Source organism: Oncorhynchus kisutch, linkage group LG15 (genome assembly GCF_002021735.2).
Source record: "Oncorhynchus kisutch isolate 150728-3 linkage group LG15, Okis_V2, whole genome shotgun sequence".
In the NCBI taxonomy this organism is placed as follows: domain Eukaryota; kingdom Metazoa; phylum Chordata; class Actinopteri; order Salmoniformes; family Salmonidae; genus Oncorhynchus; species Oncorhynchus kisutch.
In genome coordinates, this window is record NC_034188.2 from 63,611,195 (window position 1) to 63,637,813 (window position 26,619).

Genomic DNA, 26,619 nt, shown 5'->3' on the forward strand with positions numbered 1-26,619 from the left:
GCAGAGACCTCCTCCGGAGTCAGTGATTGCTTTGCAGTGCTTGCAGTTTACCCCTGAATCCTTCCAAACGACTCATTATTGAATTTGTGATTTCCAACTTGCAATGTTTATGTCCAATGGCCGATGAGCACCGATCCGTTTTATATATAATTTCTCTTCATATGACAAGGATTTGCCAGTAGATTGTTGACTTGATTCATAATGATGACTAGCTAAGATTTTGAAAGTATGATGTTGACATGATCAGTCTAATCAAAGCTACTGTAGATCATGTATTTTGACGTCATTTTATCTGTGGGCAATGACCTTGAGCCTTCTTGGATGGGCACTTCTAATGTAACTCTATGGCAGTACCAAGGGGGCTTGAATTGTTGAGCTCTCCCCGTAAATTTTACGGTGACGTTGTGTCCCCATGAGTGAGGAGTCCCATAGGGCAGCGCACAATTAGCCCAGCATTGTCCGGGTTAGGGGAGGGGCCTTTACTTTGCTCATCGTGCTCTAGCGACTCCTTGTGGTGGGCCGGGCGGCTGCAGGTTGACTTTCAGTCGTCAGTTGAATGGTGTTTCCTCTGACACATTGGTGCAGCTAGTTCCGGGTTAAGCGGGTGGGTGTTAAGGAGTGCAGTTTGGTGGGTCATGTTTCGGAGGACGCATGACTCGACCTTCGCCTCTCCCAATCCCGTTGGGGAGTTATACGATGAGACAAGATCATAATTAAAATTGGGAGGAAAAGGAGGTAAAATTCAACAAAAAAGAACACTGAGCCAATCACGGTGCAACGGGAGAACACTGCAAACCCCTATTTTCTGCTGGCTGCCCCACTACCACAGAAAGCACTGAGCTAGGCTGAAACACCTTCATTTTGGAGCTGCTATACTCAAGAAAGCAAAAAAGAGATCATGTTTGTATGCAGCTTTATTAACTTGATTTCTTGAAAATAAAATATGTTTTTACAGTGTTTGCAAACTGATATGTGACACGTATTAATTCCAAAATAACATGCAAAACAGGTAGGGTGTTCAAAACATTACGGGTCACCACTGCCTATTTCGATGTTTCCCATTAATTTTTGTCTTTGCATCTTTAACTTTCGGTTTTGACAGAAGCTTCAAACAGTTGAAAATACAATAATTTTGGTTATTGAAAAGATACACTACATGACCAAAAGTATGTGGACACCTGCTTGTCGAACATCTCATTACAAAATCATGTGCATTAATATAGAGTTGGTCCCCCCCTTTGCTGCTACAGTGCCTTGCGAATTTATTCGGCCCCCTCGAACTTTGCGACCTTTTGCCACATTTCAGGCTTCAAACATAAAGATATAAAACTGTATTTTTTTGTGAAGAATCAACAACAAGTGGGACACAATCATGAAGTGGAACGACATTTATTGGATAATTCAAACTTTTTTAACAAATCAAAAACTGAAAAATTGGGTAATTTAGCAGACGCTCTTATCCAGAGCAATTAGCGTTAAGTGCTTTGCTCAAGGGCATCTTGGATGCGAACCAGCGACCTTTCAGTTACTGGTCCAACACACTTAACCGCTAGGCTACCTGTCAGCTCTTAATAAAACAATGATTAGCTTAAAGCTTCATTTTTTTTAACACCGATGTATTGAGTGATAGTGCTGTGAAATCAAAACAACTTAACCCAATTTTCCGTCCTGAACTCACAGCAGCTTAACTTACTTAACACTGAGCAGCAACAGGCCATCAACGGCACCTCCACACAGTCCAAACCCATATTCAAGGGTTACAACGGCAAAAAGACCAAGGCCAGGAGTCTGACCAGCCTCTGCCCCAATAAATCCCAGCGAGAGGCAATGAAATACGAGGAAACACCGTTGACATGGCCAACGCTACCTGGCCTCACAGCAAGGGGTGATTGACTGCTTGGGGCTGTTCAAGGGACACTTGGAGTAGTGGTGCCATTACACACCACCACATCTAGGTGGGGCTGTTATCAAACTAATAATTCTGGTTCTGTGCAGCACTTTCTCTATCCTGCAGATGACATTGCTGTCTCAATCAGAGTTGGTGTAATTGCACTAAAATTGTAGCTCTACTCATCTAGGAACATCCCTAACTGATAACCAAAACAAAATCCTGATACTGACAAGATTATATTTTGAATTGATGTATCGCATTGAGTACATAAAAAAATAATTGTAACTTCTCAAATCTACTAACAGAGCTTAAAAGCAATACCATTTGACTTCAAAAGGCACTTATCTCAAGACAGTTCAAGTTCTCTAGATGTGCATCCTTGTAGGACCTTGAGGGAAGATAGCCGTGTATTGCTATTAGGCTACCAGAAGGAGTTGATGAGCATCAAATAAATACATAAAACAAAACCTATGGAAGCAACCAGAAGGTGATAGGCAAAGATAATGAACTGTTGAGGGACAGTTCACAAGATGTTAGTAAAAACAATACTTCACTATTAGGAAAATGCTAAAAATGTATAACAGAACAATAAGGACACATTGGATAATCTCTTGCTACTCATTACCAACTAACATCAACTTCATCAATTTGCAATGATCTGTGAAAAAATCTTAAAAAAAAGAAAACTGGTTCTGCTCCATGACCATACTTACAGTAAATGTGTAGGCAAGACTAAGGCAAGACTAAGATGGGGTTTGGTGTTACACTATATAGGCTAGGATATTCTGCTTGTGGTAAGTAATAGTGCAACCAATACCCCATAATACCCTGTGATTTGAAGAGACATTTTAAAGCCCAGTTAATAGACAGTAATTTGACAACTCCCTGTGTGTCTACAAATGTGAATACTTACAAAAGCCACATGGAAACTCCACTATTGCCTTAGAATCTTATAATGTAGGGTCATTGTTCATTGAGCCCCACTGCAATGGTTAGGCCTAAACACAATGTTTTCACAGTGATGGTCCGGACTACACTTCCCTAACAATCCTTCACTTCCAAATCTGTTTTACAAGTTCCTCCATGGTGATAGTATTCACAATCACCAGTCTCAGTCCACAGTTCAACACACTGCATTAAAATGTATCCAACTTTGACATACCAGAGAAATATATTTACTAGCTACTAATGGATAAACCCTTTGGTAGATGGCAGCCTCACACAGATGTCCCTGCTATTTGTTTGATACTCCAGATCAGATTCCTCCCTCCTCTTGAGACTTGTAGCCCACGTTTGAGTACCATGCTTTCCAATCTAAACTAATAGATGACTGTCTGTAACCTGGGTCCATTGTTGGTGTCAGCCTGGTGGATGGTTGGCCCCCATAGGGCCCAGGGAATTTTCCCCCAGGCCGTGCTCAGTCTTCCCCTAACCTACTGGGGTAGCCTACTCCGGTCAGCAGCCTCCAGCTCCACCCGCGACATGAATCTCCTGGCAAGCCGCCGACTGTCGTAGCTCAGCTCGGTTGTGTAGATGGTGCGAGCGTGCTTGGGGTAGACGATGGTGGTGCTCTGGAAGCGCTGGGCCCGTTGGCGAGGCTGGAAGTCCACCTGGGTCTTGTAGTGTCTCCAGGTGCTGTGAGGGACAGCCAGGACCATCTGGCTGCAGTTCTCCAGACCCAGGCCTCTGGGCTGCATGGCCATGTCATGGATAAAGTGACGCTCTGAGTCATAGTGGACAGACGATGTGTATCTAGGAATGACAACATTTGGGCAAGTGTCAATTCACTTCATGTTCAGCTAGATATAGTTTTAGAAGTGGCAACGTTTGATCTGTGGTCCACCACATTTGTTTAATGGTATTTATACAAATAGTGGACAGCACACAGTGGAGTGCTAAGACAGTTTCAAAAATCACACTCATAGCCTACATGCAGTAACTCAAAACAGCATACCGTATTTCCTTGGTCAGTAGTGGATCAAGTTCTATTCCCTCCCCGTAGGACAAGGTGTGCAGCTGAGGTACAGATCCAATCGATAAAATGGGAACCTGCAAGAATAGTCAGCACTAACATAAGGAGCAAATAATTGGTAGACGTCGTGAACATGATTGGCTTGGACTATTGACCCAATTTACTACTGACATGACCCAGATTCACTATGGGCCATGCAGGGAAACGCATTTAGAGGCTATATACTTCGGAAACTATGTTTGAACTTAGCCTTACAATTTCATAACAGGATGTTCGCAGTTAATGTAACACGTGCGACAGCCTACGTACCAAGGATGACCCTCTGCTCTCGTCTTCAGACACTGGGCTTATGGCACCTTTATCCCTGCAGTCAGGCAACAGCCAGTGGCTCGGACTGGGGCTGGGGGGTAGTCCGGAGTCCGGGCTGTCAAGTCCCCGCTCGGCTTTGCAGCTCATATCCAATGGGTCGTTGTCACATACATTCAGCAAGTTTAGTCTGCCCACCATTGCTTTACAAAAAAGTCCTTAAAAACAAGATGAACGAGCCGCTCCCAAACAAGATTTTAGCCTACTGCGCGATGAGTTTGCAGAACTGTAGTTAAACTTTATTTCCAACTCATAGAGGTGTCCTTCCTTGAATGTAATCGATCCTCCACGTCGGGTAACTTCCCAATGACCAATCAACTCTGCCGACGGCAATTGGCTTGCATCAACCTCTATTGCTTGGCAATAGGCTACGGTTTACGACTGTCGCGCGTCTAAACAAAATATCTTACTATTTTACAGCATGCTATTTAAATCCTTCAGTCAACGAACATTTCTAAAATTCATTCTGTTTTGCCCTTCGAAATAAGAGATTCAACATACATCGTTGTGGCTTTGAAGTTGACAAAATAGTGAACTCAAGCTACGTGTCACAGGCACTGACGTTAAAAAAAGAACACAGGAGAAGGCACAGCGCATTGTCCTGTCTATCTGTCTTCAAATGTCTATATCGGTCTTAAAATGTCTCTCCCTTCAAAGGGTTTCATTGTTTTTGCAGTGAACTAGAGGAAAGGAAACGCCTTTTAAAACGCCCGCTCACGGCTGATTGGAGAGGAAACATGAAAGGCAACAAAACATGGGAACTCTCGTTCTGGCCTCCCCCTTGAAAAAAATACCCTTGTCGAAGTTTAACCTCAACTGGACCTATTCATTGGGCCGATTCTGTTGCAAGACGTTTCTTTTAACGTGATCGACATTAATTTGTCCAATAGAAACTCTTGTTTTTCTTTGGACAAATGATTACACCCCTGGACTAGGATAGAGATAGGCGTGTGATACATTATTTTTTTTTAAACAAGAAAAACATGATAGCAAACTATTTTTTTTATATAACTAGGCAAGTGAGTTAAGAAAAAAATCGTATTTACAATGACTGCCTACACCGGCGAAACACGAACGACGCTGAGCCAATTGTGCGCCACCCCATGGGCCTCCCAATCACAGCTGGTTGTGATACAGCTTGGTTTCGAACCAGGGTGTCTGTAGTGACTCCTCTAGTACTAAGATGTAGTTTTTTTTACACCCCCGGGAGCCCTCGCATTAGTGTTTTTCACCAGTTACCATTACAGTAGCCTATTACTCTGACAATACAAAGTAACATGTTTTTCTTCTTATGAACTGAAGGCAGGAATGTGTACATCAAAAGCATAATAGCATGAATAGATTATACATACATTTATCAATTTGCAGGACTATTGGGAGGGGATAATAAGGCTTTCCAAGGATGAAATCCAACACGAATCGTTCAAGTCCCGGGTACAATTATTTACAATAGCTACTTGACCATAAACACATTATTCAAACCCCATCCTTATTCTCGTGCTACACCACCAAATTATAAATGTTCCTGTATATATGAACCGATTCAAAAGACCACTGATCCAGAGTGTTTGCTATTACATGCAATAACTACTTTATCTGAAGCAGGTAACAGTAGAAATAATTAGATCAGGAACTGTGTTCCTATTATATTATTGTTCTCCACTAGCATCACTGTGCTAACTTCTGTTTAATTCCCTGTCTAACAGAGGAACTTATATGTTCACTGTTGAACACAGATATATTACACACAATTATATAGTTTTCTATTTATGATGTATTGTCTAAAACTTTTTATTTTCTGTTATTCCAGGACCCTGTGTTTGACAGGCCTAGATTACCTGTCAATCATAATTCAAATTTGCCAGAAGATACCAACCCTAACAAGAACATAGAAGGGATTGAGGATTGTCTCGCCAGCCTGTCTTCAAATTTCGCTACCTTCAAAAGGATCATTGTTTTGCAGTGAAATAGAGGAAAGGAAACACTCCCTCACAGCTGATTGGAGAGGAAACATGAAAGGCAACAAAACTAAACATGGGAACTCCCCTTCACCTCCCCCTGGAAAAAAATACCCCTGTAAAAGTTTAACCTCAACTGGGCCTATTCATTAGGCCAATTCTGTTGCAAAATGTTTCTTAAACGGGAGCAAACTGAACGTAACGGGGAGGAATCTACCTGAATTTGTCCAAAATAAATATTGTTTTTGTTTGGACTAATGAATACACCTCTGGGCTAGGCTAGAGAGAGATGTGGGTTTACACTGAGCTGCACTGGGGTCTGAACACAATCATGGTTTCATTAAGACACCGTGGAGCCGGCACGAGATATGGGTCGGAAAACATACCTCAATGCAGGGATGGGATATGCCACTGTACTCCAAATTGTACCTTTAGTTGCACTGATCCATCGAAAAGATTGAAATGCAAATAGTTTTCCCAGAAAAAATCTATTTTTGTCCTCATGCTAGATAACAGTAGCCAGTGCAGTCACTTGAACAACAAAGGAGCTAATTGGCTGGTACTGCCATTCCAAAATGTCTGAGGTGTACAGTGGCATATCCCATCCCTGCATTGAGGTACGTTTTCCAACCCATATCTTGCGCCAGCTCCACGGTGTCTTGATGTAACCATGATTGCATTCCAACCCCAGTGCAGCACAGTGTAAACAAGCGTAACAGTAGGGTCATATCTTCTGGCAAGTTTTCATTATGATTGACAGGCAATCTAGGACTGTCAGTGTCAAACACAGTGGCCTGGAATAACATAAAATAAAATAAAAAATGTTTAGACAATATAATTTTGTACAATATATCCACAACATTGAACACATGAGTTCCTTTTTATAACGTACTGACAGAGACTGTCTCCTGTCTAATTGAGGAGACATGACATCCCAAGATCCCCTCTGTCCCAGACCTGGGGCCTTAAGAACCTGGAGACAGCAATGCATGGTGAGATGCGGTCCATCCACCCAGAGACTGTTCCCGTTGTGAAGGGAAACTAGAAACATACAAACTCCTAAATAACTGCATCCTCCACTTGAACAGGGAACTAAGAGAAACAATAAAATACAACAGACTGGAGAGGTGGAGAACAATGACATTCTGAAAACACTAGGAGAACATTCTGAAAACATTAGGAGAACATTCTGAAAATGTTAGCTTCAAACACATTGAAGTTCCTTGTTCTCAGTCTGGGACTGGGAGGATAGGTGCCAAAGCGGCAACAAATTGCTCCTAAAGCCATTTTTAATTAGTAGCTCTTGATTCTGTCTTAAGTGCAAACACATTTTGCTAAAATGCATAGTGTGTGTATGATATAGTCCACATTTAACGACATTTACAAAGCTTGGTTATTTAGTGTCATAAAAAGAGAAGCAGAAAAGAAATACAGAAGTAAATGAGTCATAAGTGCGAACAGCTCTGCAGCTGAGGACATGTCTTCATAATCCGACAGTTTACTTTGAAATCATGAGGTTCATATTAATGCTCCTAACAAAAATGAAACAATCATGTCTTTACTCTGCCTGCAATTCTCTGTTATGATTAAACAGAGCAGGAACAAGTATTCAAGATTAATTACTGGAATAATTTGTGTGTGGTATGGTGATGTGTGAGTGCAAGTGTGTGTGTCCACTCAGAGTCTCTTCTTGATGAGCTTCTCCAGTTTGCGTATGCGCGAGTTCTCCTGCTCGGGGGTGGGGGTGCTAAAGGAGAGAGAGGGGCCTCCATCGGTCCCTGAGGGTGGAGTGGGTAACCTCTGTCTGAAGAGCTCCAACATGCTGCTTTGCTCACTGCGCTTCAACCCCTACACACACCACACGAGAACATCAGTTATTGCAAGAGGAAACAAGACAAGAGGAAGTAGGAGATAACCGTTGAAAACAGGTGACATCATTGAGACAAAACAAGTGGACCCAATCGAAGTGGCCCTTACCTTCATATCCAGAGTTTTCTGGAAGGTCTCTGGGTTCCCGTCAGCAAGGAGCTTGATGTAGTTATCCACAAACACCACAGAGGGTTCATGGGGGGCCATGACCACCTGTAGAGGGGGGAGGGGTAGAGACATCAGTGTTGCTCAAACATTCACATCTCAATACTGAAGTGCAGCGTGTTTTTTGTAGATCCCCCGTTCACAAGAGCCTTGATGGGACGACCAACTCCCAGCAGACTCATAAACTGATTCATAAACCCTGTGTGTATGCATGTGCGTGATAAGTGTGTGTGTGTGGCCTGTAAGAACAAACAGGCCCAAGAGTTAGTCCACTATCAGACCAGACAGTGTGCAAGTAGTTAAAGCTTCAAACAAAGCCCCACAATTACACTCATTGCATCCAAAATTGCATTATATTCCCCACATAGTGCACTACTTTTGACAAGAGCCCTATGGGCTTAGCATTGAGACTGATTGAAGTTGCTTGCTACAGAGTGGGCAGAAAACATGGTTAACAGGTCCCACTGAATAAAAAAAATAAAAAATCGTAACCCTTCAAAAGCTCATTTTCTCCACCCAAAACATTTCTCCCTCACCCACACACCAACATCCAAGCCCTCCCGCCCTCTCTCTGTGCCTAAGGGGTGTGGGCAAAAATACATAAGAGAGCGAAACCAGAGAGAGATACAGAGAGGAGCGACAGGACATGGAACGCTGTGGATTGTCTGGAATTTTTGAGGTTCCTTCCCCTCTGGTCAGAGTGATTTATTAAGCAACTGTCCTGGAGGGAGGCCCAGGGAAAGCCTGGAGGAACTGTGTTGTAGTTAGCTCGTAAAAACTAGAGAAAGAAATGGAGGGAGAAGGGGAGAGTGAGAGGAAAAAACATCCACGCTAAAAGGAGGTGGGTGGAGGGGTGTTGAAGCCTTTCCACTCCCTCCCCAGAAGAAAGCTCTGGTGGTGGGGAAGAGGGCTGGGGTGGGTGGATAGAGGGCTGGAGAGCATGGAAAAAAACACATCTCACCAGCCAACGAGGGCTAACTGAGCTAGAGACAGAAACAACCTACAGACAGACTAACCAGAACAGGTCTACACATTATACTCAAGACAGCCTAACCTACTTTACTACATCATCACCATAACTTTTACTTTGTTCTAGGGTTGTCCCAGACAACAACAAAAAACCTTGATTGACTAAGAGTCATCTGCTCTTTGGACCGATTGGTAGACATATTAAGATGTGTATTTTTTCATATAATGACACATCCTATGTGTTTTAAACAAATCAACTATATTCACTGAGCTTGACTGATGCTTTAAGCACACTCTTTGATTAAATTAATTAAGACACACAAATGACTAGAGGGAGTCCGACCAGCAACTGATTTGACTGTGCCGGGCTGGGCTCAGACTTGCTGCGCTGTGTATTATTATTATGTTATAAAGATAGCGAGTGACTAAAACAAGCACCCATTGTCTCACTCTCCTCTCTGCTGCAGTAACCACCACACAACATCAACAGTGTTCATCACGCTGCCCGTGTTGCTGAAGCTGCAACATAATTACAGCCATTTCTGACTGAAAAGTTATTTTCCCGAAATCCTTAATTTTATTAGGAAAAACATTCCCTATTCCCTCCACCCTTGCTCTCTTTAGGTGACACATCGCATACACGTGACCAAAGCCCCATTCACACTGGACTAGTATAGAGAGTAGTAGAGAACGTTGGTTATGTAATTATTACTCCAGAATGTCCATTATTACAGAGAACTATTCTGACCTAATTCGTTTTTTCCAAACTGCCCCCTGTAATTGTTTTTACTTTAAAAAAAATTACATTTTCAGTTATGATGGAAGCCTGGAGGTTTTCATTCTAGGCATGACGATACCGTATTACATGTTCAGGTGATGGGCCCACAGTGATGACTCTTATTTCTTTACATTTTTATTTAACCTTTATTTAACCAGGTAGGCTAGTTGAGAACAAGTTCTCATTTACAACTGCGACCTGACCAATGAGCTGAGATAAAGAGCCAGTGGGTTTGGCAACAAATATGTAGCGAGGGCCAGCCAACGAGAGCATACAGGTTGCAGTGGTGGGTAGCATATGGGGCTTTGGTGCCAAAAGGGATGACACTGTGATGGACTAGATCGAATTTGCTGAGTAGAGTGTTGGAGGCTATTTTGTAAATGACATTGCCGAAGTCAAGGATTGGTAGGATAGTCAGTTTTACTAGGGTATGTTTGGCAGCATGAGTGAAGGAGGCTTTGTTGCAAAATAGGAAGACAATTCTAGATTTAATTTTGGATTGGAGATGCTTAATGTGAACCTTATACCACCCACCACTGCGACCTGTGTGCTCTAGTCGGCTGGCCCTTGCCACATATTTGTCGCCAGACCCACTGGCTCCAGGTCATCTATAAGTCTATGCTAGGTAAAGCTCTGCCTTATCTCAGTTCACTGGTCACAATAACACCCACCCGTAGCACACGTTCCAGCAGGTAAATCTCACTGATCACCCCCAAAGCCAACACCTCATTTGGCCGCCTTTCCTTCCAGTTCTCTGCTGCCAGTGACTGGAACGAATTCCAAAAATCACTGAAGTTGGAGACTATTTCCCTCACCAACTTTAAATATCAACTATCTGAGCAGCTAACCGATCGCTGCAGCTGTACATAGTCCATCTGTAAATAGCCCACCCAACGACCTCATCCCCATATTGTTATTTTTTGTTGTTGTTGCTCTTTTGCACCCCAGTATCTCTACTTGCACATCATCATCTGCACATCTATCACTCCAGTGTTGATGCTAAATTGTAATTATTTTGCCTCTATGGCCTATTTATTTCCTTACCTCCCTACTCTTCTACATTTGCACACACTGTACATAGATTTTTCTATTTTTCTTTTCTATTGTGTTATTGATTGTATGTTTGTTTATGTGTAACTGTGTTGTTTTTGTCACAGTGCTTTGCAATTGTAAATGAAAACTTGTTCTCAACTGGCCTCCCTGGTTAAATAAAGGTGAAATAAAAAAAAAAGGCTGAAGAGAACAACTCTACAAACCTTGTATGACTGTCCAAGGCCTTCCAAACATTCCCCTTCGTCTGCCGCCCATTACTGTATGTAAACATATTCAAGGCATTCCTCTATGGACTAACAGCCTTGTGTGTTTCACATGTGGAATCATCCATACACATCCCGGGTGACGACACTGAGGAGAGGCCACTTACCAGTTGTGAATGTCTAAGGTTGTTGCAAAGCACTATGGGCGAGCGGGTGGACATTTTGAAGCGTTGTCTGTAACGGCTGATAGATGCAATGTGTGAAGCAAGATGTGTAATTCAGGGCAAATTATTGCTTTGTGGATTGGCATGTTTATCATACAAGCAGAAAAGAAGGGCCACATATACTGAATATCTGGTAACTAGAAGTTGATTTGTATAAAATAATCTGATATATAATCTTGACAAGAAACACAGAAAGGGAGAAGAGGCTTTGCTTGTAACTTCAGTAGTCCTATCGGTTGTGCTCAGAATAGATTAGAATAGATTAGGCTCTGATGGCTGTGGCTGATGTAGCATGATTAGAGCAGGTCCCAGGCTGACCAATAAAAAAGATCAGCCTGACCATTAGAGCAGGTCCAAGGCTGACCATTAAAACAGCCCATTAGACAGACATCGAGGCTGCATTCCTTTAAGGCAGGCAGTTAAGTGTGTGTGTGTGTGTGTGACAAGGGGGTGAGGGAAATTTCCTCTGGGATCGGGTCACAAGCCTTGGGGGCAGATGTAACTGGACTAGGGCAGGGTGAGGGGATAGGCTCTAGGGCAGGGTGGTGTTTGTCTGAGAAGACCGGTGTGTGTCATTGTCTTTCTGCATTCTATTGGCTAACCCTGGGGCAAGGTCAACCAATCAGACTGTATTTACTCTGTAGAAGAGACAAGCCATGGATACATGTGTCTGATGCGTGTGAGCATTCCCAAAAAGTGTGTGTGTGTGTTTGCTTGCGTGAGTATGCGCGGATGCCTCCATTCCCTAACCATTCACACCTCTCTTGGCTTCAGCTGATCGACACGCTGTGTGTGTGCGTGCACGTCCGCATGTGTTTTAAAGCCTACCTTCCTCTCCTGTCTCTCTCATTAAAACCCAGGGGTACAGCTCAGTTCCTATTCCTCAGCTACCTAATGTGAGGTGTCCTTCTACTGGGAACTTCGGCATAAAACTCTTTCATTAGTCGGGTTAAAAAGAAAGAATTAGCCTGTAAACATGCAGTTATTCAATGAAAATACAACTTAAATCGATAGTCTGGTCAAGTCAGACAATGTTCATACTTGGCTCAGTGGTCAAACTGCACAAAACTTAGACAACAGCCTGTATTTAGTCTTATTATTTAATGCCAGAACACAGGAATGAACTGTGGCTAGTCATGTTTAACCAAGCCAGTGTATTTAAAGGGTAGAGATTAATGGTTAGGATTCCCCAAGAAGCGTGGGTTAAGGTTAGGCTTAGATAGAAGTGGCTGTAATGAAACGTTGTTGCGTGGTTGCACAGAAACGTTGTAGCATGGTTGAAGAGAAACATTGTTGCGTGGTAGTGTTAAGCACCTATCAGTGTCTAAAACGTGTACATATACACGCAGCAGTGTTCTAGAACATTTGACCACTGGCTTTCATACTTTTCGAATTCTCAGTGCGGCTTATGCAACTTCTCCAACGGTCAACACATTCAAATAATAGAGGAGCTGCGTTGGTTGGAAATTTTGGGGAGGTGTGGCTGGTGGTCTTAGAGCCGTGAATCAGTCACAATGGGACGTCGGACTAACGCGTCTCGGCGTCTGTAGACTCTGAATTATGCTTTAGTGTCACAGGGCTCACCTTGAGGATCATCTCAGCGCGGGTCATCCCCTTCACGACTATCTTGGTGTAGCTGGCTGGGGCCTTGCGGACCACCTGAGAGCCTATAGAGGGCAGATCCAACAACACTGTCTTCAGGGAGTGGGTGTCCAGGAGGAGCTGAAGAACAAAGCAGAAGAAGAAACAATGTTACCAATAAAACTAGCTGAATTATCAGCTACAGGTAGCAAACAAACAATTGTCAAAAAGTTATCATTACGGAGACCATAAGCATAATTCTACTTAGGTAAAGGCTAATGACATAAAAGGGTAAGTATGTTTACCTGTTCAGCCCCCACCATGCTGATAGTCTTACACCTGAACAAGTGGTTGATGAATTTAGGAATGAAAGAGCTGAGGGGAAAAAAAAGACAAGATAGAATCTTGTCAATGGGAGTACCAAGTCTTCCTCACACACATTGACGAACAGTGAAGAGGGAAGTAACTCACTTGGTGAACTTGATGCAGAACTGGGTGAAGTATTTTCGTGTGGAGGCCAGGTTATCTCTGATGATGGGGACGTTCTGTTTGATGTGCATGATGACTGACGTCACATAGGGACTCTGGTCACCTACATGCTCTACGCTCTGCCATGGCATCTAGAGGGAAGGAGACCAAGAGGGACAGTGAGGGAATGGTTGAAAGTGAAAATAAAATATGACAGTGTAAGGAGGAGAGGAATGCAGTGGGTGTCCCACCTTGCTCATGGCAGTGAGAGCAGGGTCACAGGCAGCGTCCAGGTCCTGAACAAGCAACTGGATACTGTTGGAGATCACACTGACAGACACAGAAAGAGACAGAGTTGACCGTCATGGGACTTCACATCCAATTATTCCACTTTATCTCAAACTATTGTTAATTTTGAGTTGGCAGAAATTGCTCCTAGGATTTGGTACTTACTTGCTGAAGGTGTCCATCTCTCCTGTCAGGTTGATTCTCTCCACCAGGTTCTTATCCACCTTCTCCTTCAGCTTCTCCTCCAACTGACACAGAATAGGTTAATATTAAGTCTAGGCCCGTTTGAGTGTGTTTGTGTGTGTGTGTTCTAACCTGCTGTGTTGTGGCCAGACAGTACTCTGCAGTACTGAGAATGCTACAGATGAGGCACAGCTCCTCTACAGTGAACTTAGCAGCCTCCGAACCCTCCTTCTCCTGCAGTAGACTCTTGATGGTCAGTCCTCCACTGTTACTGCTAGTCCTGAGAGACAGAGAGAGAGAGAGAGTGTGTGAGAGAGAGATTGAGAAAAAGAGTCAATAGTTCTCTCGTGAATTAGGGACAGAAGTCTGCTCACATGAGCTCTAAAGGGAAAACTCTGGGACCTAGTGTGAACTGACAAGCAGAAACTCCTGTCTCTAGTTACAGGTTATAATTCAAAGCAAGTTTTGTATAATTGAGACAGCCAGAGACATACACACAGACAGAGGGGTGTGGTTACCATGGCAACATGGCTAAACCGCCTCCCTCTCATTAATAAACGCCACAGCCGAGATTTCTGGGAAAACCAACACAGCTCCAACCCTCAAATGGCCCCCTTTAAAACTCCACAAACCAATACACACACACACACCACACAAGAGGTCTGTGTGTGTGCATGTCTATCAACCACAGTGAATAATAGGTCTTATAATGTGGCCAGTGAGCCAAAGATGTTTTCGCTCATGAAGTATTAGTCCTCACCGCGATGTAAACATCTCCAGCACCACATGACATGCAAACCCAGACGATCAAACACAGTGACGACTAAACACATGAACTATCAAACAAACCCCGGAGAATGACGGATCACTCTTCTGAATGAACAAACTTTGTCAGATTCCTTAATCAAAAGGGAATTGAAGCAAATGATAGCATATATCATCTTTCAGAATTTTAATCTTGCTTTGACAGAAGCATTTGTGCCAGTCCAGCTCCTAGCAAGCCACAGTTTATACTATACCTAGCAAAGCCAGAAACCATCCAAAAAATGGTTTGAATGAAAACCAGAGTACACGGTGGTCTTCCAGAACCCGTACTGGGAAGTACTGCAACCTGCCATCCTGGTTCTAGGGCCCAATACAGTATGTGAGCAGCCTGACTAAAAAGCGCGTAAAAAATAATTACTAGACCTACATCACACAAATAAATCTGATCATCATTAGGCTAGGCTGTAGTAAATTACTTGGGCAGGTTTCCAGACAGTATCTTCCAGGCATACTCTCTGAGGTACTTCTGGAAGATGGTGGTGAAGGCGATCATAGGTTCCCCTGTGCTGAGCTGAGAGCACTGCACCATGCACTTCTTATAGTAGACAAACAGGTCAGCACAGCTGGGCAGCACCGCTCCACCGTCCTCCGTGCCCGCCTTGGGGGGGCCCTGTGCCCGGAAGTCTGACACGAAACGGTCAATCATCTCCCCCAGGTTCCTGACAATAACAATAACACACACAGTTCAGTGATGAGCCCCAGATACCAGCACACACACGCAGGTTGACATTTATTGCCATGAATCTTGCCCTGGAGGCAGAACTGAGCGATTTACACTAGATGGGCCAGCTGAAAATTCAAAATGGGCTTCATCATAAATATTCATAAAAACTCAAATTAGCTTTTTGGTCTAAATGTAAGGTTTAGCATTAGGGTTAGCAGTGTAGTTAGGGATAGGTTTAACATTTTATGGCTTTGTGGCTGTGCCAGCAAGTGACCACTCTGCAGAGCTGCCTCCAGAGCAAGACTCATGACAAACGCCAACCTGCCACACACAGTTCAGTGATGATAAAATGGAAGAGACAGACAGAAAGGGTAGGAGATTCTCCCTCTATTGCGGCTGTCTTCACTGTACTTTGATATCAATGTCTAAACGGCTGTTATGGTCTATTACTTTACCCCACTGTTACTGTAAAATGAAGCCAAGGACAAAAAACGAAATCTACTTTGTATGAACAATCAGGTAACTATTCTCTCTCCTGTTGTATTCCATTGAGACAAGCTGCTTTGGAAACGCCTAATGTAGAATCGTCTGTCCATGTCTGTTGTGAAAGGAAGCCATAGCCAGATAATGTAAGTCCCAGTCAGACTGACAAACACTAAATGCTCCAGAGATCCAATACTAGGGTTTGCCGCGAGACGAACAAGCCTTAGATAAGTGCCTCGTTTCTGGGGAGACCACACATCTGAGGGGGAGGGTGGAAGGAGGTGAGGGAGAGGAAAGAGAGTGAGAGAGAAAAAAAATAAGGAGTTGAGAGAGGGAGGAAGAGAAGGAGAAGAACGATCTGCTGCAGCACCACTTTTCAATCCCTCTTTCTCAGCGTCTGTGGTCATGCAGCTCATAGGAACCATTTCAGCCCCAACAGAGAGAAACCGAAAGAAACAGAAACAAGAGGGAACGACAGGGCTGATGAGGGAGAAAGGAAAAGTACTGGGCACACAAATCTGTGCCAGATCTCTACATCACTCACACACAACTCACTTGTCCTGAGACTCGATGTAGACATAGAGGTGAGACTCGAAGCACTTGGAAATAATGCCATGGAAGGGGTTGTCAGGAGCCTTGTGCTTCTTGGGCTGGGGAGCGGAAAATGGTCAACAATGTAGGATGTAATTACTACTCATGATTTCTCTCTTGGGGATGAGTATTTTCTTTCCAAAGTCATCCCGTAAAAGGTCCTATCGAGATCCTTCTAGAGATATTCCCATAATGAGTCACCATGACACAGGAAATAACCTCAGTAGGTCAGCCTATACCTATCAAGGTCGATGTTCAGACAGGGTCATCTCAAACATGTCTTACCCTATCCAGATCCTCCTCCATCTCTGACCCATCCTCTCCAATCTCGTCCTCCAGGAAAGGGTTGGTGGACTCCAGTGGTGTCTCCGGCTTCTTCACCTGAAAACAACACTAGTGTCAGCAATGATGGCCCGAAGATAATGATGATGAGTGTGTGTGTGTGTGTGTGTGTCTAACCCCGGGCCCGTCGGTGAGTGTGCACCCAGAGAAGCGCTTGGCGAGCAGCCCCTCGAAGTTGGTGGTCCTCTGAATGGCAAAAAGAAGCAGCTTGACCTCGATCTCTTTGGCCCGCGTCCGCATCACTTTGGCCAGCTCTGTCCTGGATGACACACAGACATATAGGGTTGTCAACACATCAGATTGCAGCATGAATGATTGTGATAGCCTACATGAGCACTGACCTGCTAACAAAGACTAAATCAACTGTATACTGAATAGTGTTCGGATGATAGAGGAGTACAACTATTACAACAGTGGATAGAATGTGATCACAGTCAGGCTCTAGCTGTCAACAGTTTCCAGTACAGGGTGTGTGTGTACCTGGTGATGTGGCAGAACTCCACAGCGATGCGTTCAGTCATACACCACTCTTCAGGGAACATGCGTCCGTACTTCTCCTCATAGTCCACCAGCTGACGCTTAATCCAGGCGTAGCGCCGGTCAATCTTATCCAGCCAAGCTACCTGAGTCAGGTCAGTGGACAAACACACTTTCAGGTGGAGGATCCACAGACGCACTGTCACAACACTAGCATTATTTAAGATCAGTCAATGTACATCTCAATTATGATTCACATGATCTACAAAGGAAGAAATACTAGTTTGTGTTTGGACCACAAACTAAAATATATATTTTGTGTCCATTATCCCCATTTGTACCTATCGAAGATCCCTCGTGTAATGGACCCAAAATGGCCACCTTAGCGTTTTAACTACTTCGCAGATGTGAAACAGACCATCATAATATCAGTAAAAATATATAAAATACCCAGTTTATGCTTCAAAACCAACTTTATAAGAGGTTTTAAAAATAGGTTATATTTTACTTTAATTCCATGACGTACATTAAGGCATTGTTGGCAGAATCAATGGATGCAGTTCAATATAATTCACCAATACATTTCTTGGTACTCCACAAAATATTGCTATCAGGTTGTAAATCACAGCTGGCCTGGTACATTGTTTGCTGCCTCCACCCATTTGGGACGTACCGTTTCAGTTTCAATAACTAAATATTTAGAACATAAACGGACGACTGAACTAAGGCTGGGAATGTCAATACAATCAAACGAGGGAAATGATCACAAGTCAGTCATAACGTGGCTAAAAGGCTAACGCACGTGTCAAATACAAGGCCCACGGAACGAATAGGACACACAAGCGAGTATAACAGTTGAGTCATCTACTTTATGAAATTACAGCCTGATGCGCTGGCATCAGTGAATTCAGCAAGATTTGAGAAGTAGCCTAGGCTGGCTACTCAACTACAGTACAATACATTTTGAGTGCACCATATAGCAATGCTGCATTCAACAGCTGCGGTGATCCATGCAGTGCAAAACATTTAAATATTAAATACTTTTTGATTAGGGTCGCACCATATTATGCACATCTGCAAGCACAGCAGAAAAGGCTGGACAAATATTTATATTATCGTTTGTTTTAATGTTAAAATGCTATATACAGCATCCTGTGTACATAATTGGACATAAAGGGACATATTTTTTTGCAAATAAAATAATTGCCTATTTGGTTTGCAGTTGCACACTTTTTGTGTGAAAACAAATAGTCTGGCACACAAATACATTGTGCTTTTTAAATATGGCTCGTGCGCTGATTGAGTTTGACACCACTGGGCTAGCATATCTATTTATGTAGCTAGCTAAAAACACAGAGGCTAACGTTAGCTAGCTGGCTGCAGGGAGGATGTCATGTCATTGGATAAGAGGGTGAGTGATTTACTTTTTCCTTCATATCGTTTTTCGGTGGCTACAGCTAAAGATACAGGTGTCATTTGGTTAGTTAGCAAGAAATGTGAATCACTTTGCTAGCTAGCTATGCTGAACTTGAACTACTTATCCACAGTTAGCATATCTCTTAGTTGTCAATCAAATGTATTTAGCATCGAGCTAATGGGCAGGCAGGCAAGTTCACATTTATTTGTCAAAACTCAGTTAGGACAAGCATGCATTGGCAGACAAGCTGCAGAACGACGTGCAGGGTACTATTCACCGTCGTTTATCAGTGCAATTTTGATGGCCAACAAGCTACAATGTTTGAGAGGGTTTACCTAATGTTCCCTTGTTTAGCTCATCTCGCTCTGTCTAGCATTCGTTTTTGGGTCTTGTTGCTGTTGATGTGCATAGGCAACTGAGGTGGTTGTTTGATGAATAGGACTGTGAAGTTGCCAGATGTAAGAGGACTCCCAAGTGGTAATTTACACATTCGTAGAAATCCATTCAAGTGTATTTAGTGGCGAAGGCGTTCTAATGATCTAAAGCCGCGCTGTTACTACTGCCTGTAAACACACAGTCCAGTTCGATGTATATGATGGCAGGCCCGTGTGGCAAATAGCTTATTTGCATATAGGCCTACTGTAGCTCTGATTGGCTATGGCGCACCGGTCTGCATGGACTCCGGTCCTGGACAGGGGCCGATGTTTTTATTAGATTTTATTTACTGCAGTGTCTGTTAATTGTCCAAACGCACAGCCGCTTTGCCACTCTATACTGATATAGAAATTTCACAAATGCCTTACTATACATAACTCCAAAACATTCTATGAATTTATGTAAACGGCCATATTCAAATTCTTGCTTGTCAGAATCATATCATATTCCTGGGAGTGTATATGAACAGATTTTAATAATATTTAATTTTGCTAAAACGCTGTCAGTTCCACTTTAATGCTAAGCAGTACAATAAACTGAATCTTACATCCTGATTCTCCTGGAAGAGCACCATGTACTCAGAGAGGTGCTGTCTGATGAACTTCTTGATGATCTCCTGTTTGATGCGGGGGTCCAAGACATTGGCCACAAGACAGGCATCCCTCAGAACATTACTGGGTCCCCCTGCTCTCTGGGGATAGAGTACACAAAATACCTTGGGTAAACACATACATTATCTATTTAATGTATAGTCACACATACAATTATTTAATGACGCACATATATCACACAAGGCATTCACCTTTGACCCCTGAGCGGGGAAGGCCTCTTCAAAGTCTGCCAGGATCTGAGTCCCCAGCTCGCTTTGGGCCACTTTTACCCTGTGGATGACAAACAGTGGAGAAACATTGAGAAAACACTGCCATCATGAAAGCTGGAGCGGTGTTTAGAGCTGGTGTAGCATAACTGTAGATATTTTCATCATGAAACAGTTTCCAAAATGGTAGCTAGGTTGGGTGTGACCCACTGGTAAGTTGTGACTGACTGGTTTCAGGCCAGTGGTTTTGTTTACTCATTGGGACAGACAAATTCCAGAAGAGTTTATTGGGTTACACAGTACAGCACATAGTTCCATGGTGGGAACCAGAACATCTGGCCTAATGTGAAGAGTGAATCTGGTGGGGCATTCAGAGTCCAATCTTAGAGCAACAAGAATAACCTTCCAGAGTAAACAAGATGGATGCCATGCCACAGGGTGGGCAGTGCCCTGCAGATGCCCCTGACAATCAGTCAGACCAATGCTCCAGCTGTCCCTCTGTCTGGTCATCCCACCAAATGTTTGTCAATTTCTTCTGAAGACTCAGTATTTTCCATTGAACCTTTTCCAGATAACAAAACAGTGGTGGTAAGAGAGTGTGTGGGTGGCTTTGATGGACACTGGACACACAACTCTGGATAAACATAAGTTTGTGGAAGAAAAAAAAACCACACATACACACACTTCCTTACTCTCCTAAATTCATGTTTTTATCATCCACTCCAAGGCAAACAGAGCAGATAGCATAGCTAGCTCCCCCAGCCAGAGGGACATAGGGACTAGCTGGGTTGAAGGCTGAACACAGACCTTACTCTGTAGTGATGGTATGGGGTCTGGACTAGTGCTTAACACACCCCAGAACTGTTCCTGTGGAGGGGAAAGAAGAGAGAGGACAAAGGCCTACTCTTTCAATCACACACACAAGAGCAGATACACAAAGAAACACTCTCGCTCTCTCAATCACACTTTTCCTCTCTGGCACGCACACACAAGGACACTCTCTCAAACACACCCAGCCAGTGGAAAGCACAGCCCAAGCCCTCAATGGAAAATGTCTGCATAAAGGAGTTCCTATTCAGTGCATCTCCTTCCTGTGTATTTCAGCAGCCTGCAGCCTCCTCTCCTCAGTAAATATAAAACAGGGTCTGATTCTGATGAGCACAACAGAATTCCTCTGGGCTCAACAGGCCTGGCCTGGGCTGGCTGTCAGTTCAGAAAGGGAATGTGTTGCCCGTGTGTGTGCATGTGCAGGGGTGTGTGCGTACATGCGTGTGCGTGTATGGTTACCTCTCTGAGAGCTGTCTGATTTGAGGGATTCCCATGTATTTGTGGAAGTGCTCCAGGACGTTGACTACACCCTGTAGCAGGTTAGCCACCTCTCCATACTGCCTCTTCCTCGTCATTGCCCTGGGACACACACAGATCACATCACTGACAGTTCTAGCTTGGAGTTCTGGCTAGTGGATACACATACAAGCAGGCACTTCAACGTGTAGTCAATAGTATATGTGCCAAACTAAGACAAAGCAAGGTGCTGGGTCTGAGGCAGTAACAGTGCACAATGGTTTCCAATGATCTTTACTATTCCTTTTTATGTGCCAACTCCTAACTTGAGATGCACATAGAGCTACATTTTCACAAATCTTCCATTGACATCAATGCATGCATTACAAGAAAAGGTCTGAGTCGCCCACAAGTATTTAACTTAGGATTCATCCCTGTGTAACTTCTAGATCGGTGCTTTTCAAACTATGGGTCGCAGCCCACCGTTGGCCCTCCCCTCCACGCCCATAGGTGGCACTGTGAGTACCCACTCTAGAGAGTCCACACCCCCGGCCAGCATGTGCAGGTGGTTGAGGGTGGTGATGGAGGTGGTCAGGTGACGCTTAGCATGGTCCAGCTGTTTGATGTCCCGCGTTATCTCCTTGACCTAAGAGATCGAGAGAGGGAGGGGTGGGTGGGGGAGAGGAGGGGAAAGCGGTAGAAGAGAGTGAGGAGCGGAGAGTGGAGGGGCGAGGAGCAGCGAGAGAGGGAGGGGGCGAGGAGCAGCGAGAGAGGGGATGGGGCGAGGAGCAGCGAGAGGGGGGATGGGGGAGAGGAGCAGCGAGAGGGGGCATGGGGGCGAGGAGCAGCGAGAGAGGGGGGGGGCGAGGAGGAGCAGCGAGAGAGGGGGGGGCGAGGAGAAGCAGCGAGAGAGGGGGGGGCGAGGAGAAGCAGCGAGAGAGGGGGGGGCGAGGAGGAGCAGCGAGAGAGGGGGGGGCGAGGAGGAGCAGCGAGAGAGGGGGGGTGAGCGATTAGGAGCGGCGGCGAGAGAGGGGGGGGCGAGGAGCGGCGAGAGAGGGGGGGCGAGGAGGAGCGGCGAGAGAGGGGGGGCGAGGAGGAGCGGCGAGAGAGGGGGGGCGAGGAGGAGCAGCGAGAGAGGGGGGGCGAGGAGGAGCAGCGAGAGAGGGGGGCGAGGAGCAGCGAGAGAGGGGGGGCGAGAGAGGGGGGGCGAGGAGGAGCAGCGAGAGAGGGGAAGCGAGGAGCAGCGAGAGAGGGGGGGCGAGGCGCAGCGAGAGAGGGGGGGCGAGGCGCAGCGAGAGAGGGGGGGCGAGGAGCGGCGAGAGAGGGGGGGCGAGGAGCGGCGAGAGAGGGGGGGCGAGGAGGAGCGGCGAGAGAGGGGGGGCGAGGAGGAGCGGCGAGAGAGGGGGGGCGAGGAGGAGCGGCGAGAGAGGGGGGGCGAGGAGGAGCGGAGAGAGGGGGGGCGAGGAGGAGCGGAGAGAGGGGGGGCGAGGAGGAGCGGAGAGAGAGGCGGGGCGAGGAGGAGCGGAGAGAGAGGCGGGGCGAGGAGGAGCGGAGAGAGAGGGGGGGCGAGGTGGAGCGGCGAGAGAGGGGGGGCGAGGAGGAGCGGCGAGAGAGGGGGGGCGAGGAGGAGCGGCGATAGAGGGGGGGCGAGGAGGCGCGGCGAGAGAGGGGGGGCGAGGAGGAGCGGCGATAGAGGGGGGGCGAGGAGGCGCGGCGAGAGAGGGGGGGCGAGGAGGAGCGGCGATAGAGGGGGGGCGAGGAGCAGCGAGAGAGGGGGGGCGAGGAGGAGCAGCGAGAGAGGGGAAGCGAGGAGCAGCGAGAGAGGGGGGGCGAGGCGCAGCGAGAGAGGGGGGGCGAGGAGCGGCGAGAGAGGGGGCGAGGAGGAGCGGCGAGAGAGGGGGGACGAGGAGGAGCGGCGAGAGAGGGGGGGCGAGGAGGAGCGGAGAGAGAGGGGGGGCGAGGAGGAGCGGAGAGAGAGGCGGGGCGAGGAGGAGCGGAGAGAGAGGCGGGGCGAGGAGGAACGGAGAGAGAGGCGGGGCGAGGAGGAGCGGCGAGAGAGGGGGGGCGAGGTGGAGCGGCGAGAGAGGGGGGGCGAGGTGGAGCGGCGAGAGAGGGGGGGCGAGGAGGAGCGGCGAGAGAGGGGGGGCGAGGAGGAGCGGCGAGAGAGGGGGGGCGAGGAGGGGCGGCGAGAGAGGGGGGGCGAGGAGGAGCGGCGAGAGGGGGGGCGAGGAGGCTCGACGAGAGAGGGGGGGCGAGGAGGAGCGGAGAGAGAGGGGGGGCGAGGAGGAGCGGCGAGAGAGGGGGGGCGAGGAGCAGCGAGAGAGGGGGGGCGAGGAGCAGCGAGAGAGGGGGGGCGAGGAGCAGCGAGAGAGGGGGGGCGAGGAGCAGCGAGAGAGGGGGGGCGAGGAGCAGCGAGAGAGGGGGGGCGAGGAGCAGCGAGTGGAAGGAAGAGGGGATAGAAGTAGAGGAGCAGAGAGAGAGGGGGCGAGGAGCAGCGAGTGGAAGGAAGAGGGGATAGAAGTAAAGGAACAGAGAGGGGCGAGGAGCAGAGACAGAGGGAGGAAGAGGAGGGGATAGAAGTAGAGGAGCAGAGAGAGAGGGGGCGAGGAGCAGAGACATCTGTTTGAGTTGAGACATAATTGCTACAACATACCCATTGAGGGAGGGGTTCCTCTCCATTGTTCCCTCTCCATCTTTACCCACCCAGCCCAGCAGCCTTCCTGTGACCCCCCCATACACACACACTTTGTTCTTCTATCCTCGTGGGGCCTAAAATTAATTTTCATTCAAAATCACATTTTCCCTAACCCAGAACCTAACCATAATTCTAACCCCAATTGTAAACCTATCCCCTATGCTTAAAATAGACTTTGTCCTCCTGGGGATGTGTGAAATGTCCCCACGGAGGATAATTTTCCTTGTTTTACTATCCTTATGGGGAATTTAGGTCCCCACAAGAAGAGGAAGAACCAACCCACGCACAGCAGGAGGTTTACCTCCACTACATTGTATGTCAGAGTCCCCAGGGGGCACCCTCAGTCACACACACACAAACAGGGACACCCTGAAGCTTTAGACAGGGTAAACAAGATGGCTCCTGTGGGAGAGTCTGGCTGTGTTTTGTTTGTTTACTCACCATTTGCTCAGATTTCTCAGCCTTGTCCTTTATGTCTTTGATTTTACCAAAGAGCTGGCCGATGGCTACCTGAGCCTCCTCCAGTGCCTGGGAGGGAGACAAAGGAGAGAGAGACAGGGTTGAAAGAGGTCATTTAGGTACCAGGACTCTCTAAACAAGTTTACTTTCTGGCAGACATCTCTTCAGACACAGTGGGATGTAGCTGACATCTAGCAACTAAGGCAAAGAAGGATTCTTTTCAACTTCTCTATCGTCCCTTAGCCTGCTACCAGATTGGTTTGGCGTGACAATGGCCATAGGAGTTGGCAAATCAGCACAATAGACCTGGGACCAGGCTATTTAGTCTCTCCTTACAGCAGGTCAGAGGCTAGTGTTCACGTAAGAATTTGGCTCTAGGTTTCAAGATTATAGGCTAATCAACCCCATCTTTGTTTAGTAGGAAGAACCAGGGAAATTCTGGAGTCATGCTATTCTCCTCTCTTCCTTGTCAGGTTGTATTTATAGGCACCCCAGCAGGGGAATGGAAAACCAAGCAAAATAGCATGATGAGAAACCAGAAGGAACGGCGCGATGAGAAACTTCTCCCACAGTTTGCGCTCACATTCCAGTCGGTAAGAAGAGCGGTCTCCCTCTCCTGCCAGCAGCTGCACAGAGAGATATCCTACTACCCATTCCCAACCCCATATCCATGTATTTGAACCCCAAAAACCCATGTTATAGACTGACTGGCTAGACAGAAGACCTGCTCATGACATGTGTTATCACATCACTCAGAGAAGGGTGTCAAGCTAAATGTAAAATAAAGTGCAACTCTGGTCAAAAGATGTACAGTCTCTCCAATCCTCTAAAAATGTAGTCCTAGTGACTAGTGTTTGACCACAAATTCTTGGAACAACTGGGGTGGAGAACAGAGTGGGGCTTCTTTCACAGAGAAGTAAACTAATTGCCATCTAATCTTTCTATTTTACGCCACGCAGCCGTGCTTTGATGGTCTGAGCTGGGCTTTGGCACTGCTATCTGATGCCAGAGTAATCGGGGGTAACTGGCCTAACACTGGCCCAATGTGGGGTGTGTGTCTGTGTGTGTGGGTGGGAGGGGCTCTCCTCTCCTTCTCACAAAGATGGAATCCTAACAGCCGGCACCAGCTGCCTAAGGAATATACCACTTTTACAAGGCTCTTCAAAAGTGGACGGACAGGGAAAACACACACACATACTCTCTCTTCCTCACACACAATCTGCTTGTTGACAGCAATGGATTCCTTTTTGTCTCTGCAGGAAGCAGCATCTATTCTGCTTAGAGGCTTAGCATGATGACAGCGTCACAGAGCCAGACTCAAGGTCACAGGCAGACTCTGTATGTGGACACACACACACACTGGTAGACCCCTCAGTTAAACCAGTGGGCATGCAGGGCAGGCTCTGATAAATAATTACGATGTAGTCTGTTACCAGGAAAAAGCTAGGAAAGTCAGGGACAGGAAGCTGAGAAGCTTGGTTGGTCATGACCTGTTGAGGGTTGCCACTGGCCAGGACCATCAACATACTTACAATAATACAAAATGACTCCTTTCTGCCTCACTTCCTTGAGCTTACCATTGATTGATATATACCCGATTGATTAAGTGAAAGCAAGGTCTCTACAGTAACTGCTTTCACCAATCCAACCCTCTCACATCTGTGATTACCTCAGAGGGAGGGAGGATGTCATTGGAGGTCGACTGATTAATCAGGGCCGATTTGAAGTTTTCATAATCGTAATCGGCATTTTTGGACACCGATTACATTGCACTCCACGAGGAGACTGCGTGGCAGGCTGACTACCTGTTACGCGAGTGCAGCAAGGAGCCAAGGTAAGTTGCTAGCTAGCATTAAACGTATCTTATAGAAAACAATCAATCTTAACATAATCACTAGTTAACTACACATGGTTGATGATATTACTAGTTTAACTAGCTTGTCCTACGTTGCAAATAATCAATGCGGTGCCTGTTAATTTATCATCGAATCACAGCCTACTTCGACAAACGGGTGATTAAACAAGCGCATTCGCGAAAAAAGCACTATCGTTGCACCAATGTACCTAACCATAAACATCAATGCCTTTCTTAAAATCAATACACAAGTATACATTTTCTAAACCTGCATATTTAGTTAAAATAAATTCATGTTAGAAGGCAA

The 26,619-nt window shown here is 46.0% G+C and overlaps 2 protein-coding genes across 2 annotated transcripts in view; both read right to left on the bottom strand.

The window, feature by feature from the left end:
- Nucleotides 1-896: 896 nt before the first annotated feature.
- On the bottom strand, nt 897-5,344 carry LOC109905659 (refilin-B). The gene is made up of 3 exons (XM_020503169.2): nt 4,173-5,344; nt 3,846-3,940; nt 897-3,643 (listed from the first exon to the last, which is right to left on the bottom strand). The coding sequence occupies exons 1-3, from the start codon at nt 4,368-4,370 to the stop codon at nt 3,325-3,327; spliced, it is 612 nt and encodes a 203-aa protein (XP_020358758.1). The 5' UTR covers nt 4,371-5,344; the 3' UTR covers nt 897-3,324.
- Nucleotides 5,345-5,567: 223 nt separating this feature from the next.
- Nucleotides 5,568-26,619, bottom strand: part of LOC109905660 (vacuolar protein sorting-associated protein 53 homolog) — a 31,536-nt gene continuing 10,484 nt past the window's right edge. The window contains exons 5-22 of the mRNA XM_020503170.2: nt 24,440-24,526; nt 21,834-21,949; nt 21,307-21,426; nt 20,005-20,083; nt 19,750-19,893; nt 17,354-17,496; nt 16,991-17,132; nt 16,817-16,912; nt 16,496-16,590; nt 15,210-15,452; nt 14,101-14,248; nt 13,951-14,033; nt 13,749-13,827; nt 13,501-13,649; nt 13,335-13,404; nt 13,033-13,170; nt 8,165-8,269; nt 5,568-8,035 (exon numbers count right to left, since the gene is read on the bottom strand). Of these exons, the coding sequence (XP_020358759.2) occupies nt 7,865-8,035; nt 8,165-8,269; nt 13,033-13,170; nt 13,335-13,404; nt 13,501-13,649; nt 13,749-13,827; nt 13,951-14,033; nt 14,101-14,248; nt 15,210-15,452; nt 16,496-16,590; nt 16,817-16,912; nt 16,991-17,132; nt 17,354-17,496; nt 19,750-19,893; nt 20,005-20,083; nt 21,307-21,426; nt 21,834-21,949; nt 24,440-24,526 (2,208 nt within the window). The 3' untranslated portion in view covers nt 5,568-7,864. The remainder of the gene's footprint in view (nt 8,036-8,164; nt 8,270-13,032; nt 13,171-13,334; nt 13,405-13,500; nt 13,650-13,748; nt 13,828-13,950; nt 14,034-14,100; nt 14,249-15,209; nt 15,453-16,495; nt 16,591-16,816; nt 16,913-16,990; nt 17,133-17,353; nt 17,497-19,749; nt 19,894-20,004; nt 20,084-21,306; nt 21,427-21,833; nt 21,950-24,439; nt 24,527-26,619) is intronic.

Coding starts and splice junctions, on each gene's coding strand:
- LOC109905659 (XM_020503169.2), bottom strand. CDS start 4,370: ATGGTGGGCAGACTAAACTTGCTGAATGTATGTGACAACGACCCATTG. Junction 3,941..4,172: donor AGAGCAGAGGGTCATCCTTG/GTACGTAGGCTG, acceptor CTATTCTTGCAG/GTTCCCATTTTATCGATTGG. Junction 3,644..3,845: donor CTACTGACCAAGGAAATACG/GTATGCTGTTTT, acceptor TGTCATTCCTAG/ATACACATCGTCTGTCCACT.